At 36.7% G+C, this 19,540-nt stretch overlaps 1 protein-coding gene across 1 annotated transcript in view; it reads right to left on the reverse strand.

Moving 5' to 3' along the window:
* Window positions 1–19,540, reverse strand: part of LOC137403751 (small ribosomal subunit protein mS31-like) — a 38,037-nt gene that overhangs the window by 6,998 nt on the left and 11,499 nt on the right. The window contains exons 5-9 of the mRNA XM_068089778.1: window positions 18,184–18,255; window positions 16,244–16,315; window positions 13,440–13,635; window positions 6,915–7,004; window positions 5,002–5,148 (exon numbers count right to left, since the gene is read on the reverse strand). Of these exons, the coding sequence (XP_067945879.1) occupies window positions 5,002–5,148; window positions 6,915–7,004; window positions 13,440–13,635; window positions 16,244–16,315; window positions 18,184–18,255 (577 nt within the window). The remainder of the gene's footprint in view (window positions 1–5,001; window positions 5,149–6,914; window positions 7,005–13,439; window positions 13,636–16,243; window positions 16,316–18,183; window positions 18,256–19,540) is intronic.

Here is a 19,540-nt window from a genome sequence, read left to right on the forward strand (position 1 = left end):
AATTTCTACGGCTGTCATTCATATGATGTCGACATGATAAAAAATAACTATTTAACATAACTTCTAGGTAAAACTGAAGCAAAATGATTACTATTAACTTTTTAAATGAAATAACTTAATAAACAGCTGTTGACATGGTAAATCGATGACTATAAACAACAAGAACTAATAAACAACAATGTAAAGTGTACTCAACAGTACATAGTGAAGATGCAGTAGCTGCTGCAGCATTATCAACTAGAGGATGTAAAATTTAGCCTATGATCTCCACCTTTCTAGCAATTATTTCTTCAAATGATTAATTATATACAAAGAATATCCACCTCCAGACTCTGGAGACATGGAAATGCTGTGTTTGTGATGAACTTAAAAACCACAGATTTGTGCTTCAATGTTCGTGCGTCTCTGAATGGCTGATCTTGATTTAATTTTTCATCTTTTTCATTCTCCCGGTAAATCCTTCCACTGAGAAATCAAGATTAAATTTTCTAAATGTGTTTGACTTTGACCGACTTGATTTGACTGTTAAAGGTTTTTTCTTAGCCAAAATATTTTCCGCTGTTCAAGACTGAATAGATCCATATTGAAACTCATGACATGGTTTCTTACAGCATCCTTATGGTGCGTGCATAGCAAGTAAAACGTTTATAATTACTTCCTCATCTGTGAAGCCAACAAACTCAATGAGGATGCATCATTACGTAAAGTAAATCGGAAAGAACTTTGAAATTACTATGAAAAAATCACTACTGATTGAATTTTGTCGCAAAAAAAGCATTTCAACTAATTGCAAATCTACATTATATTCCAGCATAACTTATATAAACGAATGATTTTTCTAAATCTTTGCATCTTCCTACTTCGCCCATGCTAAATGTTTATTTTACTTCAACTGCTGGTTTCAAGGATTTTTCATGGTTTGTGTTCTTGCTTTTTACCTGACAATACCAGGTTTCTGATTTGAACTTACGCAATATGAACAAATTGTATACAATCTCTAAACTAACAACTACTTTGAAAATATTATTGCTAGCTCCTTTAGCAATGTTTCATCTAATACGCCAACCCGCTCTCTCAACGGAAAAAAGGTACTTTAAATGCTATATTTCAAACCATTTACATGCATTTGATTTTATTGGCTAACTGTTGACCTTTTTAATGATTGTTGTATGACATATTTTAGAAAACATTTCTACTTGAAATGATTGCCAATAAAGTAATATATATATATAAATATACAGTGTATATACATGTATATCAAAATATACAGTGTATATATATAAAAATATACAGTGTACATACATGTATATAAGAATATACAGTGTATATATAAACATAAGCAGTATATATATAAAGATATATACTGTATATATACTGTATACATATAAAGATATATACTGTATATACACACACATGTATATAGAACTCATGTACTTCGAGTTATTAGTAGCTTTAACCTAATTTTTTTGCCGATGGTTTACCCCACAAGCCAACTTGACACAAATGTCAGAAATAAGGGTAACACTACTACTGAACAGTGGCAACTGTGACATCTTTCCAGCAGCAAGTGCTAATAATCAGTTTTGATGCTATGAAAGATACACTTCACTTGTCATGTTTGATGGCAACCTCGAAAGACTGGCTGTAATGGTGTTTTTTGCATTGCTGACTTTTTTGCCAAAACTTGATCACGAATTTTGAGTAGATTCAGAGAATTCAATGCAATCATTTCAGGCATAGATTTTTGTCTCACACCTACTGCTTACCAATGTTAATAACTCATCCATAGCACATGTTGCAGCTAAATTTACATGACTAGTACGCCAAATAAAGCTAGTTATGTAACCTAAAAGGGCATAAAATTTTATCGCCGGCGTCAGCTGCGTTTCCAACGTAATCAAACTATAAGAAGGTATGCAAATGCTGCCAAAGTATTCATAGTAGTCTATATTGTTAGACAACATTTATATACAAAACTAGCTGTCACGGCTATAAATGCCCAATTGTCTGAGCATTTACATATGGCCAAAGTTTCAAAATCATTTCATAAGATTTTGTTACAGAACACGTCCATTTGAGCATTCGGTGGATTGTCAATATTTGTATATCTTTAAAAGCCGTTAGTACCCAGGCAGTCTCAGCACCGGGAGATAGTCAGGTGCGCCAATAAGAGTAACAGAAAATATGTATGTGTACAAAATTCTAGTATAATTGGTGCAGGTGGTAGCTTTGCTGTGAGGTAAAGGAGAATGGCATGTGTTCAAATCCTGCAAGATACAATTTTTTTCTCAACTCCCAACCATGGCTTCAGACTGTCAGATATGGTTTTTATTAAAGTAGAGATTACAGTCTTCTCTTTTTAGTTCTAGTAATTTTAGCCCTAGTAGTTTTTAGTCCTAGCAATTTTAGCCCTAGTAGTTTTTAGTCCTAGTATTTTTAGCCCTAGTAGTTTTAGTCCTAGCAATTTTAGCCCTAGTAGTTTTAAGTCCTAGTAATTTTAGCCCTAGTAGTTTTAATCCTAGCAATTTTAGCCCTAATAATTTTAGTCCTAGCAATTTTAGCCTGAATAATTTTTCCAGGCAGTCATTAAATTTCCTACATCTTTGCATTCATTTTACATATTGTTATGCAAACCTGTAGTAATTACGTTGTTTAAAAATACACGCTTTGTTATACAAATACATGGACCAAGGTATAAAAGCAAACTGATTCATGTTTTTCGAGGTAATACCATGTTTGATCTCAGCACGCTGATAAAGATAATGAACAGGTGGAAATGGTAAAACAGTTAAATCTTATGCCTCCTAAGCACAAAATCTTATGCATGGAATTTATTGAGAATTGTTATATATTCAGGTGACATCGTTACTGAGTTTCCTGCCCTCCACGATATCCATAGAAATCAACATACCTTCACCGATGTAGTAAACAGTCATACGCAAACACTAGTCACACTGAAACCAATGCAGGATCACAAACCAACAATCAGCTGAGGACATTGCTGTTAGCCCGCTCTGATTGGCTGTCACCATCCGTTTACATCATCATCGGTAATTCTTTTTTGGGTTAATCATGTTTAAAAGTTTAATAGAAATTAGTTTTATTGTATCAAATTTCATTACAGCTATGCTATAAATAAAAACATGGAGGTTGGATGAAAACTGATTATTACCCACAGTAGTTGGGAAGTTTCAATATTACTGTTCTCGTTAGTTGTAAGGCATTCCGTAAGGCTGATTTCTCAAAAAACTCTGGTCATAAAAAGTGTCTATTGAATAACCGGATCTTGATAGTTCGGTGCATTGCCATGCATCAAAAGGTGTTGTGAAGGACTGTTATTTGAAGAAGAGAAACCAGCATCTATAGTCAACCATACAGGATATACACGTAACTATAAGTCAGGCCAGAGCTAAAGAGATGTAGGGAAACTCAGCTTTAAAAATGAGGAGAGCAACTGATATTTATTAATTAAATTAAATATGAAAAATGCATGACAAATGAAGGTTATTATATTAAAACTCGTCTCGCATAGCGATAGGCAAATACATCTACGTATGCAAGCCATTTATTAAAAGTCAATCAGTCATGCTAATATTCTGTAACTGAAACTTTTTACAACAGTAGCCGCCCCTTTAACATCAACATCCTATAATGTAAATTGCACATTACGTAAAGAATTTATATTGTTTTTGCTTCGTATTATTTAAAAAATTCTACATAACGTAAAGCGTCTAGTTGGTGAAAGTTCCCAGATTTGATTTGAATAACGAGAGTCCGGTAGTTAGTACGTAGCAGGTTAGTTAGCCGGTAGGTAGCGAGTAGGCAGTTTTTTCTCCCTCCCCTCCCCTCCCTCATTCCCTCCTCTCTCCCTCTTTTCCCCTCTCCCTCCCTCCTTCCCTCTCTCTCTCCGCACTTGGGAGAGAAAACCATACATAGGGGTATCACTATTAGATATACTAATACAGTATACCAAAAGTGATAAAAATCACTTTTGGTGACTGGATTGACACACAATCTTGTCTCTGATTGCTTCTTGATGACATTTTTATGTCTGCATCGATTTTGTTTTGACGAGAAAAGTTAAATACTCCTAAGTCATTTTTACAATTGCAGGGTTTTTAACCCATCAAATTAGCCAATGACCCGTGAAATGTACGATGAAACGCCAACAATGCAGACCAAGTGGTGATGCCAATAGAAGCTGCAAACTGTTGCAGCTTCCATTGGGATTACCACTTGCCAATGGAAGTCAACAGGCAGTGCAACACCTCTTAATTAACACGAGGCAAAATAAATGTATTTACTCATTAGACATCAGTGGAGCTGCTACACAACCGCATGATTCGCCACAATTTGCTAAGAGATCTCAAGCCAGGCATGAAGGGCACAAATCATCCACTCTGTATTAAGCTTACAAACTCATGTTCAATGTTTGAAATCTCAACTACTCAGCATTACCCAGACAAACTCATCATGAACACCAAAAGTATGGAGCCAGACAGGAAGCATACCGGAATCCATGTAACTCACAATAAGCTTAATAATTATTAAATGCAATTAACACTATTGATAACTTTTAAGTTACCGATAACTCAAGTTACACCATGTTAATGGAGAATTCAGACCAAGCCTGGCACACACAGCTACCAACTGCCTATATTTGAACACCTAATTGTTAGACCTACAGAATGCAGTGAGTTGGTGGTGCAGGTGCCATAAGAAAGGAAACACCACCCACCACCACTCTGTGCATATTATTAGAGATAGAGGATTGCACACGCGTGGTCAGACAGGTGCTTGTTTTGACGCATACCGACTGATACACCAATGGAAGACTGCATTGATTATGCATTACACCGCGATAATTGCTCAAACGACAAAAAATATTAACATCAGCTAGGATTGGAACTCCAACCAGAACAACTAGCGCCGAGGACCGACCACCAAGTAATGCTGGCTAAGAGCCCTTCTTTCACGGTAAGATAACTCCACAGTACCAACCCTGTTCATTATCGATGGGATAATTCCATAGCTTTCCTTCTTCTGTCCATCTTATCATCTCCTCGAAACCATTAAAGGGAAACGGTTGAGCATCTTTCAGAGCTTTTTCTCGGTCATCCACCCAACTCTGTATCATTGGTACGGTCTCTGCAAAGATGAATCAAACAACCTCAGGCTAAAATAGTTTCAGGTTCCTTAACATTTTGAAACCTGCGACCAAAATCATTCCCTGAGAGGAATTGTCATCCCAACCTGATCATAAGCCTAAGTATACTCGGCAGCGTAGTTTTGCTTTGTTTTTTCCTACTTTCAGTTTGCGTAGGATTACGAAATTTTGGTCGACTTGTGCATAATATGTTGGCAGTAAAATCCCCAAGTTTTAAGTATATCGGACGATTAGTTCTTGATATATCGTTGATAATCGTTAATACACTTCTCGTCGACTGAAAAATGAAAAATGGCTGCTGACAGCACTTTAGTGTCTAATGACACACTGATTGAAATTCTTGTCTATATATTGCTTACAAATTGTATATATAGTATATGGTATATATATATACTATATATATATATATATATATATATATCTTACATGTATATCTATAAATCTCAATGTTTGTACATCTGTATACTTGTCTGCCCAGCTAAAGCGATAAAGTTTTAAGAATGAAAAACCTGCTGCGAACTGAATTTGAACTCACAACCTCTCGTTTCAAGTCTCAAGTTTCAAGTCAATTGACTTTTAGTTCTTGAGATATCACCAAAACAGCGGCAGCATTTCTTACTGACCGAGAAATAAAAATGGCTGCTGACAGTGCATTAATTTTTAATGACAAATGACTAATTGAAATTCTTTGTAATAAAGATAAAAAATAGACAAAGCTAGAAAGTTTCTTCTCCTCAGCAACAAAAGTTTTACACTAAAACTATTGGTTTTTCTATTAATAACAAATACACAGACTCCATCAGGCTCGGTGTACTGCAAATATTATGTTCCTTCAGTTACTTCCTAAACATCATTATAAATTATAAGATAACATCATTATAAAAATGTAAAGACAAGTGTACAAAAAGAGACGAGAGAAGATGTGATCTACGAAGAGGTTGCTATTGTTACCTTAAGTTAGACAAATGTGCAGGCAAGGGAGATGTGTAGGTAGAGATGACGATAGAGATACACAAAATAACTTACTCTAACATAGATCAAGGTCAAATTTACATTGATTTATCTGCTTTTGTATCATTTTAATATTGTTTATGTTTTCCTTTTATTTTTTACCTTCATACTCTGTACCTTCACTTTGAAGCTGTGATGCTGCAGGAACCTCTGAATACCATACCATATGTTGGGTGTAAAGCTAAGTGGTTATTTTAATTTAGCGCGACATGTTGGCAAATGTGTGATTTGAGGGAATTATAAATAGATATTTGACTGTATTAATACGAATCACGAGATGAACAAGTTGGAATTCTCCTATCACATGTACCTTTTTAATACGCATAAAAAAGCTAAACAAATTCAGTTTTGTAGTAAATCTATTGCAAAATTGTTACTTTCTTAGTATTTGTGAGCTCCGAAAAGAATGGATGAGAAAAACAGCATGTTTGTTCATGCTAACATAAAAATATTTGGCGAGTAGATTACTCCAAATGAAGCAGGAGTCGTTTTCGTATTTTTAATATTTTTTTAAGTTTCTATTTTAATGATTGTCAAAGACACCCTTTTGATTGCAACCCTTCTATGGAACATCCTCTTCCATGTTTTATATGTGCATCCCTTTCCCATTAGCCACTTCCGCACACCAGAGTTCTATATCCATCCCTGAGTATGCCATTCTACAAACTACCCTCTGGTTTCTACGCAGCTTGCCTAAATCCACTACCACTTCTCTTGCTGTCATGTCTTCACCTACCTTGTTGGTTCTGTTCACTCCATTTGCTGGGGTTAAAAATATTCAAGGCCTTCACACCATCTAGCAAATCATCATTAGGCAGTGAGCCATCTGTAACAAACATCAGTTCACCAGACATTGTCAGTATACCAAATGGTAGTAAACCTATCGCTCACTAAAATAAATTCTATGATCTGTAAAAATATTACTACGGACCGACACTTTGTCACCGTAAATTGATGATCATTAAATCGATACAAATGCTGCGATACAATCTCAGTGATAAAAACTATCGAGAAAATATTTCTAACGAGAGAAAGTCGGCCTTAAAATACCAATCTAATAGTCGATAATAATTGTAGTAAGATGCCTTTAACGATTCACCAAATGAAACGAGACGAAGCTTACTAAAATGTTTATGTCCTGTGGTATGGACCAACTGACAAGCATTACTATTTTACATAGATCGATTATTTAGAGTGTCGACCTAATTTAGGTCGCTGACTGATGACTGATGACTGATGACTGATCTACATCTATAGCTGATGTATCCATGAATTCTCCACGTACCTATATGAATAATTCACATCAGTGAATAGTCTGTACCTAAAAGGACTTCCTGTTTATGACTACATCAGTAAAGTGACTGTACCAATCGATCTATGCATCTGTTAATATTATGCGTCGATGAATAGTGTATGCATGTATCATAGCCATGGAGTACATATGCATACTCCACGGCTATGATATTTCATGTCTATGAGTACTCTATGTCTATGCGAGCTATGTACATTATTAAACTATGTCTAAGAATAGGGTCTCAGAACTTTATAAGCTGACCTATAATAATTTCTGACTATAACAATGACAACGGGCACCAGGGGCCAGCACAATTATGGCCTGTTGCTGTAATGACCCAGCATAATGATACCAGATATTTGTTTATGGAATCCTCAAACATAGGGAAAAAGCCTATTTCCAAAAAAGCTTTAGTGTATCATTGAAAAATATCAGTTGCAAACCTAAATCATGTGAACAGACTCTAACCTACAACCTTGACCTAACCAATACACAGGCCAAGAGATAATAAGTGTGAAGCAATTGATCAACAGCTACCATAAAATTATTAAAAACACTCCAGGTTAAAAGCTGAGGAGACATTTCTTGTTTTGATCAAATCCTTACAAATACCAATGAAGAGTCACGAGTGCTTGACATGACTGTAAACCAGAAGTGGTATGAAAACAGAAATCAGATTTGACAAATCACAGCGTATTTGGTGAAACCCACTTTCCTCAACTGATATCTCATCACTCAAAATGAGTCAACGAGTTTTCTATTAACTCTCAGACTTCTTTCAGAGTTAATATTGCATAGAAATTTATTGATTTGTAACAAGAAGTAGGTAACTCCCATGAACAAGTGTGTCACAAGATTTTTAACAACTTTATGCCGTGATAGATTTTTCATACTTGGATTTATGCCAACATCAATCATAAATTTGAATCCTCTGCTATGTCAGCCCGTGCAACAAAGCGTGTCAGCTGCCGCGTATACAATACTTCATATAAGGTCATTTGGTGAACAATTGAGCTGTTTTCTTATTTTTAATACAGCTAAAAATGGAAGATTTTGCATACGCTGTCAGTTTATTCTTGAAATAAGTTTGCAAAAAGCCAAAATTTCAACTAACATTAAACTTTGATGACTGAGCTATTGCAACAGAAATGTACTTTTATTTCTGATTTACATCAGTACGAGGTAAACTTAAATTCCTTAGCAAAGTGTGCCCAATAAAATCAGGTTTGATAATAATGCACCCCATTTTTGTAAAAAATTAGTTTTCGTAATAAATATTAAATTATCTTGAACAAGCTCTTCAAATTTCTTGGACAACATAAAATACAGCAGTAATCAAGTACTGCTTCGAGCATAAACCTTTCAAAGAAGTAATCGAGTAGAAAGTCAACTATCTACTATATTATAGTAAATAATATAGTAGATAGTTATATATAAGTATATACAACTATAAGTATACATAGTTATATACTTTCTTTATATAGTAGAAAGTCAACTATCTACTATATAAACGGCAATCGTTGTCTGTCTGTCTGTGTAATTGTGTGTCCGCCTTATAAAGCGGTCTTTCCTTTTATCGTCGCACAAATTTCGATCATATGAAGCCAACTGAATTAATATGAGTAGTAAATATCGTAATTTCGGACTAGTAGCTGCTACTTTTGTCTGACGATTTGAGCCAAGCGGCTTATATAAAAGTGCGGCGATTCTGTTGTTTTCCTTTCACCTCTAGGGCGCATTAACTGAAATCTCCGATTAGCGCGCCTCTTTACTGTGCCCAACGGCACTGTTCCGTTTTAAACAGCAAAGTTGCTGTCATGTTAAAAAGCACCTTCCTGGGTTCTGCGGCCTATACAAAGGTGTCTATACAGCTATACAAATGTACTACTCATTAAATAAAATAAATTAATGAGTAGTTATTTACATGCAACTAATATTTACTGCCAACGTGTACCGAGAAGGTCACGTAAACGTTTGTATCTTGCGGCCACTGGAAAAAACGCAGTTCTCACCTACTAGATTTTCACATCAAAAAGGTAAGTGCTTCCTATTCAATGTTGTATTGTCTATGAATTGCCACACTTTCAATACATAACCCTTTCATTTGCATCCATGTACAAATTTAGCTATCGGCCTACTGCCAGCCATTTTGCCGATATTGCTTCATATGTATACAATATTTTTTGCAATTTCAAACTCCATCTAGAACGTTTGTTTTGGTAATATATTTTATTTTGCCAATATGTTAACAAGCACTGCTATGCAAAAAATTCATTGTATCTATACTTTGTGCATTGATAAAGCGATGTGAAGCTACAAAGCTAAAATGATCCTCTACAATGTTCCTTATTCTTACAAAACCATTACTTTCACCGCCATCAGAGTCAGTGCTGCTATTGCTATTCTAATTATCCGTGTAATCACAAAAATCTGAATCGGCTACAATGTCATCAACATAAGTAGTTATTTGTTTTCTAACTCGGACGCATTTAATGAACTTGCACAAAAAATCTTCGTTTTAAGTTGGAAATTCTCAAACAAAGATTTAAAATTAAACTTTAGGCTAACTTTATAGATAAATCTTAGGACAACACTGTCACTACCATAAAAGTCCTAAAAACTGTTGATTATGCTATCAACGAATAACAAAATTCAGTTACTAGCAATTGCTGGTAAAATCGCAAAAATGCGTCTACGCGGTCGACAATAGAAAACGCATAAATGAGTCTACTTCAGTGAAAGGGTTAAAACATTGGATTTGCCATTGTTTGTGATAGTAAACATGTTCATTTCCTGCCGCAGCCGAGTTACTTTTACTTTTTTTCAGCTACGAGTACACAGAACTACAGCTACTACAGAACTTGCACGGATACTGCTACTGCGTTTCACCTACTAAATTTCTACTTCAAAAAAGTAAGAACTTCTCATTCAATGTTGTAGTGTATTGTCAATAAATTTCCACACCTCAACTACTTAATAACGTTGGATTTGCCACTGTTCGTGATAGTGGGACAAGTTCATTTCCTTCAGCAGCTGAGTTACTAATTTTTTTTCCAGCTACGAGTAGGCCTACTGTAACTTACTACTACACAACTTGCACGAGTATTCCGAGTGTAGCGATAGGCGATGGTGGAAAGAAAGAGAGCAGCTGGTATCGACTTACTGTCACCCTGCTTTAGCCATGACCGGCTGTACGTCGCCTGCTCAAAAGTAGGCACAAGCCGAAAACTGTTTGTTCATACACCCGACAAAAAAACAAAAAATGTTGTCTATCCGCAAGTGTTACGTTGAACTAACATTGTGTTATTGTTATGTCATGCTATGCTCTTCATGTTGTGCTATACCACATGCAGCATTTTCTAACAAATTTTTCAGCATATATATATATTTTCATGCATTTGTTTTCCTTATTGTATCTCATACAAAGGCTATCATGTTGGCGCTATGTTTTATTATTGTAAGGTGCTAATGCTGTATCTGCCTTGACATCGTGCTGTCTGTGCTGTTATACATATAAATTTTATCGACACAACCTCATTAATGTTTGTATATACCATGTCAAAACACAGGCTATAGACGAAAAACTGGTGAGCTATGATTAGTGTTTTAAGCATGTAGAAGTCTTTATTCAATAAATGCTGGCGATAGCAAAATATTTTATGTATTATTTTTTAAAAGATGCAAAACTTTTTAATACTGCCAGTTTGAAGAACTTCAGTTTGCCTAGCAATGTCAATTTCATTATCAGTTCTCTGTACACAAATAGGGCAACTTCGATTTGAGTGGTTTGAGACTGATGCATTGTAGACTAGCTGCAAAACGTATTGCAGATTTCCATTGTTCTCCCCAACATTATTGACATATATGACTGCATATGTGTATGCATAGTGTGATCAGGGGAAACAATTTCAGTAAACTGCATATTTGGGAGTTGTTTTACAGTATGAAAGACAACTCTCAATAAACCTCTTGCTGTACATGAATCTGTTCCCGTGGATGGGTAATGCAGCTAGGGGTTTGGGGTCGTGGCGTCACTCGGAGATGCGCGGGAGACCTTATTCGCCCCAAATGCAGCGAGAGTATCCAGGCGTGGCTTTCCGGATGAATGAGTTGGCGAGTGCGAGGCGATTGAGTGCTAGGCGATTGATTGTGAGGTGATTGATTGCGAGTGCGAGGCGATTGGTTGCGAGGCGATTGGTTGCGAGGCGATTGGTTGCGAGGCGATTGGTTGCGATTGCGAGGCGATTAATTGCAAGGCGAGTGCGAGGCAATTGATTGCGAGGCGAGTGCAAAACGATTGAGTGCAAGGCAATTGATTGCGAGGCGATTAATTGCGAAGCAATTTATTGCGAGGCGATTGATTGCGAGGCAAGTGCAAGGCGATTGATTGCGAGGTGGGTGCGGGCTGATTGAATGCGAGTGCGAAGCGATTGATTGCGAGGCGAGTGCAAGAGCGCGATGGTCAACTGCTCGGCGGGTAAAGACTGGTCAGCCAAGGCGGGGCTCGGCGGCAGAAGTGCGCGATCATCAACTGCAAATATAGATGGGTATGAACGGATGCATGAATCTAGACACATGAATCTAGAATATTTACTAGATTTAGCACGCATATAGCTGTAAAACACATTGCAGATTTCCATTGTTCTCCCCAACATTATTGACATGTGTATGCATATTCAGGACAACAATTTCTGTAGACAATTTACATAATAATACATCAGGGCAACAATTTCAGTAGACTGCATATTTGGAGTTGTTATACAGTATGAAAGACAACTCTCAATAAACCTCTTGCTGTACATGAATCTGTTCCCGTGGATGGGTAATGCAGCTAGGGGTTTGGGGTCGTGGCGTCACTCGGAGATGCGCGGGAGACCTTATTCGCCCCAAATGCAGCGAGAGTATCCAGGCGTGGCTTTCCGGATGAATGAGTTGGCGAGTGCGAGGCGATTGAGTGCTAGGCGATTGATTGTGAGGTGATTGATTGCGAGTGCGAGGCGATTGGTTGCGAGGCGATTGGTTGCGAGGCGATTGGTTGCGAGGCGATTGGTTGCGATTGCGAGGCGATTAATTGCAAGGCGAGTGCGAGGCAATTGATTGCGAGGCGAGTGCAAAACGATTGAGTGCAAGGCAATTGATTGCGAGGCGATTAATTGCGAAGCAATTTATTGCGAGGCGATTGATTGCGAGGCAAGTGCAAGGCGATTGATTGCGAGGTGGGTGCGGGCTGATTGAATGCGAGTGCGAAGCGATTGATTGCGAGGCGAGTGCAAGAGCGCGATGGTCAACTGCTCGGCGGGTAAAGACTGGTCAGCCAAGGCGGGGCTCGGCGGCAGAAGTGCGCGATCATCAACTGCAAATATAGATGGGTATGAACGGATGCATGAATCTAGACACATGAATCTAGAATATTTACTAGATTTAGCACGCATATAGCTGTAAAACACATTGCAGATTTCCATTGTTCTCCCCAACATTATTGACATGTGTATGCATATTCAGGACAACAATTTCTGTAGACAATTTACATAATAATACATCAGGGCAACAATTTCAGTAGACTGCATATTTGGAGTTGTTATACAGTATGAAAGACACCTCTCAATAAACCTTATGCTGCACGTGAATCTGTTCCTGTAGGTGGGTAATGCAGCTAGTGTAACTATAAGACTTACAAGACTTCCCTTCTGACATTTACCTGCACTACTGATCTTGTGTAAGTACCTCAAACTGTTATAACTGTTCCATAAGAAAATTATTTCTGATTAAAGTGAAGTTGCTTGCCCCTTAATTTTGAGGAAACCCATAAAATGCATAGACTTATCCACTATTACACCTACTATAATTCTATTATACAACACATTCTATGTAATTTTCATCTTCCATTGATAGGCTATTTAAGAATTCATCACCTCTTTATTCTCAATTGATTTGCATAAACCAAGCAATTGATTCCTCAGCACTCACCAGGAACTTTCATGTTTTTGAACGTGTTGTCAGATAAACGATGAACTTCTGGTCGAGGCAAAGACATATCCATAGAGTTTCTCTGCCGGTCACCCTTTCTCGATCGTCCTGGATCTCTCCTATGTCCCCTTTCAGCTTCTAGTTGGCTTAATATACTCTGAGATCTCACAGCAGGTCGTGTAATCGGTTCAGAAACCTTAGAATAGTACAAAATGGTTCTAATTGTCAGCGGACATAGTTTTAAAAAAGTCTACCATGAATCCAAGTGTAAAGGTAGATGACAAACTGAAGCTGACGGGAAATCGCAAGACATGATGGTCTCAGTGATTTTCCTACTCCTTTTTCACAAGTACGTTGCTACTAGCTAGAATTCGTAGTGTTCAGAAATCTTTTTGTAGCAAAACGTGCGGTTCCTTGATTGTTTGGTTTTTCAGCCAGGAATACTAAATGCAGCCTTTTCATGCTTCCAAGATATCTTTCGCCAGAGTTATCATACCTTTGACAAGTTCATACGTATTTCATCGTTAAGTTGCCTTTTATAAAATATGTTCACTAACTAATAAACCACCAAGTACTTTATTAACTCATTCAAATTATTACTGGCCATTGATTCACAATATTGGCGAATATGATTCAAGGTTATTTTTCTTTAAAGGTTGAATGCAACAAAGCTCACATTACAGTTATTTGATATCAAAAGATTCACCATGTCTTACTCTGATGTGTTGTAGGTGCAAAATATGTGGAAATGTGATTACAAGCTCTTAAAAGCTCAAAAATGAACAGTTAATCGCAGCCATCACGAAAACGCCGTAGGTTGGAATCCCTTTCCAAAACGGCTCAAATGGGATGTAGTTGAACACGATGGTTTCTGTTTACACTTTCATGTAACATCATTCGTTGAAATATTTTCACAAATATACTTCATGGATTCAATAAAACCATGTCTTTTGTCCTTATGCATCTATTTCATCCTCATTGCAATGCTGTCACTTTGAGCCCTGATATCTCAAAACCTACCGTAAAAATTCGTTTAATTTTTCAACCTTAGCTCGAAGGAGTGCAGATCATCCTCTGATGAACATGACGAGCCTGTTGGTCACCTGTGATAGTCGAAAATGCTGTGGAAATTGCTCGCGCTATTTGGTAGGAAGTATGGGTCACATGATCAGATTACGACTAAATGATTAGACCAAACTGAAACGAAACTGTGAAGTGGCTAGCATCTATATTTGATAAGGGCTTTCCAGTAAAACCCGAAGTGTTTGTCATAAACTAGTGCTACAAAACGTTTTATATTGACCTTTCATTTCACGTGATAACATCATGTGTCAAAACAATAACCAAGTCGGGTTGAGTACGTCGTCAAAATAAAGGGATTCCAAACTACGGCGTTTTCGTGATGGCTGCGATTAACTGTTCATTTTTGAGCTTTCAAAAGCTTGTAATCACATTTCCACATATTTTGCACCTACAACACAGCAGAGTGAGACATGGTGAACCTTTTGATACCAAATAACTGTAATATGAATTTTGTTGCAAGTCAACTTTAAACTTTAGAAGTTTGAATTTTACTTTTAGAATTCAAGTTATGTTAACTAAAAGTTCATTGTAACAAACTGATATGGAAAGCCAATAACAGCAAATCTTTGATAAGGATCAGCAGCAAGGCAGCAAATGAAAGCTGCAAAAATTAATGTTTTCATTCACTCGTGTGCCCCTAGGATGTTTTAGAAAAATAAACCAATAGGATGAAAGCCTTTTAAAAATATTTTACAAATTTATCACTGTGGATCCAAAGCTACTACAGTAGACGCTCCTACAATGTAATAATCCGTTCCAACAACGTTTACATTATACGGAATTTACATTATAAAAACAGTAAAATACATGTAAATTGCCTAATCCGTTCCACGATTTTTCCAAACTCACCCCTTTGGCAAAAAAAGAAGGAAAAACTTTAGAGGGACTGCACATTTTCGACGCTCTTTTACAACGATTCACTTATTTTTTCTGAACAGCAAAGTCTATTCTGCAAAGTACGACTAATAACAAATATTTCGTATGTCTACAATAAAAGAAAACAACAAAATCTTTTTACTATAGAAAGCAGTTCTACCTGTTCAGCGTTTATTATTATCCAGAAGTCAAGGTTAGGACAAAGATAATTTTTCTACGGTACTCCAACTCGCGACAGCTGTGACACCTGAACCAATCGATCGCCTTTGTATTTATCAACAATACGCAGCTATCTTATTCACCTTTTTGTTGACACATTCAACGATCTACAATGACGAACTAGAATGTCACGAAAGTTATATATAACGGTATACAGAAGGCGTATTTTCTCTTGCGATTGCGGCTAAATAAACTAACAATCAGATCAAACTTGAAAACTCGCCCGACTTGACACTTTACGTTATATGGAATTCTTTACGTTGTAGGAAGCAAAAACGTCACAGAAAGTTTTTACGTTATCTGGAATTTACGTTATATGAGGTATACATTATAGGAGCGTCTACTGTAGTTGTATTAAAGGAGCAAAACTAAACTCAAATGTACAAATATAAACCAAATCCTAAGGACAAAATCAAGACGATCTGGGAAGCAAAGTAGTGTCATGTTAATTTAAAGTTTTTTTCTAGCTATGCACTGGCAGTGTTTCTACTAAAATTTATGATGTTTTGAAGATGCTTAGAAATCCTGAGAATTACAGCTGCTAGATATCATCTTACGAGTAGAATGTTTCAAATTCCAGATAGCATTTAATAGTACCCATCGAAATGAGTTTATAGTCAGCATACCACAGGCGGTGCATCCTTGCTATCTTCTGTCTGCAGTTTGGAAACAGCACCTGATACTTGTTCATCTTTTACCTGTGTATGTACACATCTATATATATACCTGACTAGTGACACAACTATGTATACAGCTAAGTGAAATGGTAAAGAATCATAGTACACTGTTACAAACAGGGAGAACATGTTATAAAATGACCAGATATATGCTCTGCACTGAACCTAATTATATTTATTTCAAAAATCAATACTAGCTAGACAATCAAAATGGCTAGCTTTTTAACCATTTTAAATACAGTCTTTAGTTTTAATTAACCCTTTGGGTGCCTCAATTCCTCAATTTATTGGAGCTGAGCTGTTTAAACAAGGCCCACGTCCCGCTGCTATGTCTTTCGCTGGACTAATGAATCGGTTGGCTAACTTTACTGTTGGCATCAGCTTTCCATTTATTCAGGTTAGCGTTCAAACATTTGACTCTTTGGGTGCCACTTTCACATTTCTGCACAAATGCTTACATGACCCGAGTGCCACTTTCACATTTCTGCACAAATGCTTACATGACCCGAGTGCCATTTTCACATTTCTGCGAATCTGTAATGGCTCAGAATTGATGAAAATTAATGACAGGTGAGCGAGCGTAATATATTTTCAAAATATTTACAAACCTGATATATTAACAATAGAAATACATTTGGAATGCCTATGAAGCAGTTTTAGACAGTATTTAACTAATAGTGGTAAAAGGAATAGATAACAGCAAAATAGCACGTATTTAATGGCGATGTTGCAAACGCTTTCTAAATATGTATCAACACTTTCAAAACTTTGTGACAACACTTCTACCTCGAGTTCCAACACACTATACACTTCTATACATCTATACCATATTAAAAAGAAACGCTATGTTGCTTTTTTACTCAATAGAAAATAATGCTGTCTTGCAAAAGTCGATGATCTGAAACCATTTGTTTCTATAAACAAGAACCTTACTATAAGCCTTACATTTTGCGAGGTGTTTTATGTCGTTGCTACAATGTTTTTACATCAAATTCAAACCTGCTCTTTGTTAGAAAACTCATTGTATCTGACTTTAGTTAATTTTCTGTTAATATTAATCATTAACTGTTAACATTAATCATATTTCCAACGATACAAACTTATTTGTTAGTCAATCTAACACTTTTCCAGAGCTCCACTTCCGGTTTGTTTTATATTCATATTACGTTGTATAACTCTGCATTAATTTATTTTAGCTGTTCCAAGCTGCTTTAAATGTTATCTTAACACTTCTAAGAGCAAAGTAAAACAGCTAGGATTTGTGAAACATGAACTAGAGCCCAGAAAGGTGCCTTTTATGTTTAAAAATTTTTTTTCCTATTCGGCATCATCTGGTTTGTCCAAACGTCACTTTCGACAGGGCTTATTGAAAGTATTCTGTTGTTCAAAGGGATGATATATGGTTAATTTGGGCTAGATAGGCCAAGTAACAACAGAGCTAGAGCCAAAACAAAACACCGGATTTCTGAATGAAAAAAAACATGTGGTACTGTAGCACTTGGTGCAATGAGTAATGCAGCAGTCAAATATTTAAATGAGTTGCTTACCAAAAGGAAAACCCAGAAAAAAATATAGGAATTGTCCCCTCTTGCTGAAAGAAAATACCTGAGATTGCAACTTCTAGATTTTACACATTTATTAATGTGGATCCAAAGCTACTAGTTTATAATAGGTGCAAAACTAAAATCAAATGAACGAAATCAAATGATAAATTTAGAGGTTTTATCTAGCTATGCACTGACAGTGTTTCTACTCTAATTCATGATGTCGTGAAGATACTCAGAGATCACGAGAATTATATCTTCCAGATACCATCTTATGAGTAGGCTATTTCAAATTACAGATAGCATTTCCTAGCATCCATAGAAATGAGTTTATAGTCGGCGTACCACAGTCTGTGCATCCTTGCTATTTTCTGTCTTCAATTTAGAAATGACATCTGATACTTGCTCTTCTTCTACCTGTGTATGTACACATCTGTATATACCTGACTAGTGACACAACTATGTATACAGCTAAGTGAAATGGTAAAGAATCATGGTATACTGTTACAAACAGAGGGAGAATATGTTATGAAATGACCAGATATATGCTCTGCACTGAAGCTAATTATATTTATTTCAAAAGTCAGTGAACTTCAACCTAAACAATCTACCATAAGAACACGAGAATGCTGAATAAATCCAAAGAGTTTTTTATAAGTGTAACATAAAACTAACCAGAAACAACAGCAGCGAACGTAAAAGTGGTCTGCGTAGGGAGCAACTGTCTCCAACTTATTGTTAAAGGTTGACTCGCAAAAAAATTCACATTACAGTTATTTGGTATCAAAAGATTCGCCATGTCTTACTCTGTTGTGTAGTAGGTACCAAATATGTGGAAATGTGATTAAAAGCTCTTAAAAGCTCAAAAACGAAAAGCCGCCGTAGATTGGAATCTCTTGATTTTGATGACGTATCCGCGGATTTTGGTTATTGTCTTGTCACGTGACGTTCTCGCGTGAATTGAAAGGCCAATAAAAAGCTCAATATAAAACTTATCGTAGCGATAGTTTATGAGAAACACTTCGGGTTTTACCTAAGACCCCGTATCAAATATAGATGCTCGCTACTTTACAGTTTCAGCTTGGCCATTCCGTCCAACGATTCAACGTACGTGTACATGTCCGAGTTGCGATCATAAAAAAATGTCAAATTCTTAATAGTTAAGACCCTGGCGTTTTGAGCCTGACACTCTCTCTGAAGAAGATCCTCAACAGAATCAAACCTCCCAGCAAGTAAGCACCGCCACTAGCCAGCTCTTATTTGCCAAGCTAGCCAGTAGTAATAGTTTTAGCTAGAGAGTGATAGAACGAATATTATTATATATATGATTTTAGTAATGATAATTATCGCTTCATATTGCGAAAAAATAATTACAGATTTTTCTCGAATGACAACATTAACAATTTTAATCTAATGCTGCACTGATATACTGTTGGTTAACATCGACCTGATGTATTAGCTATGGTTGCATAGACATATCTCTTCATTTCTTTAGGAGCTAATACCACCGGCTACAGAGTGGTGTGTCTGCAAGCGCTGACAAGACATGCCATCTCTTCCTGAATGTTTGTGCTGTCATGATGCTGAGTTTGTGCATCCTCTCCATGACCGCGGGGAGCATGAATGCCTGTGTATGCATCCTGGTGTGGACGAACTTGTAGCGCCTGCACCCCTTGAGTTGGGGTGGAATAATTACCTGCGA

This window comes from Watersipora subatra, chromosome 9, assembly GCF_963576615.1.
Source record: "Watersipora subatra chromosome 9, tzWatSuba1.1, whole genome shotgun sequence".
In the NCBI taxonomy this organism is placed as follows: domain Eukaryota; kingdom Metazoa; phylum Bryozoa; class Gymnolaemata; order Cheilostomatida; family Watersiporidae; genus Watersipora; species Watersipora subatra.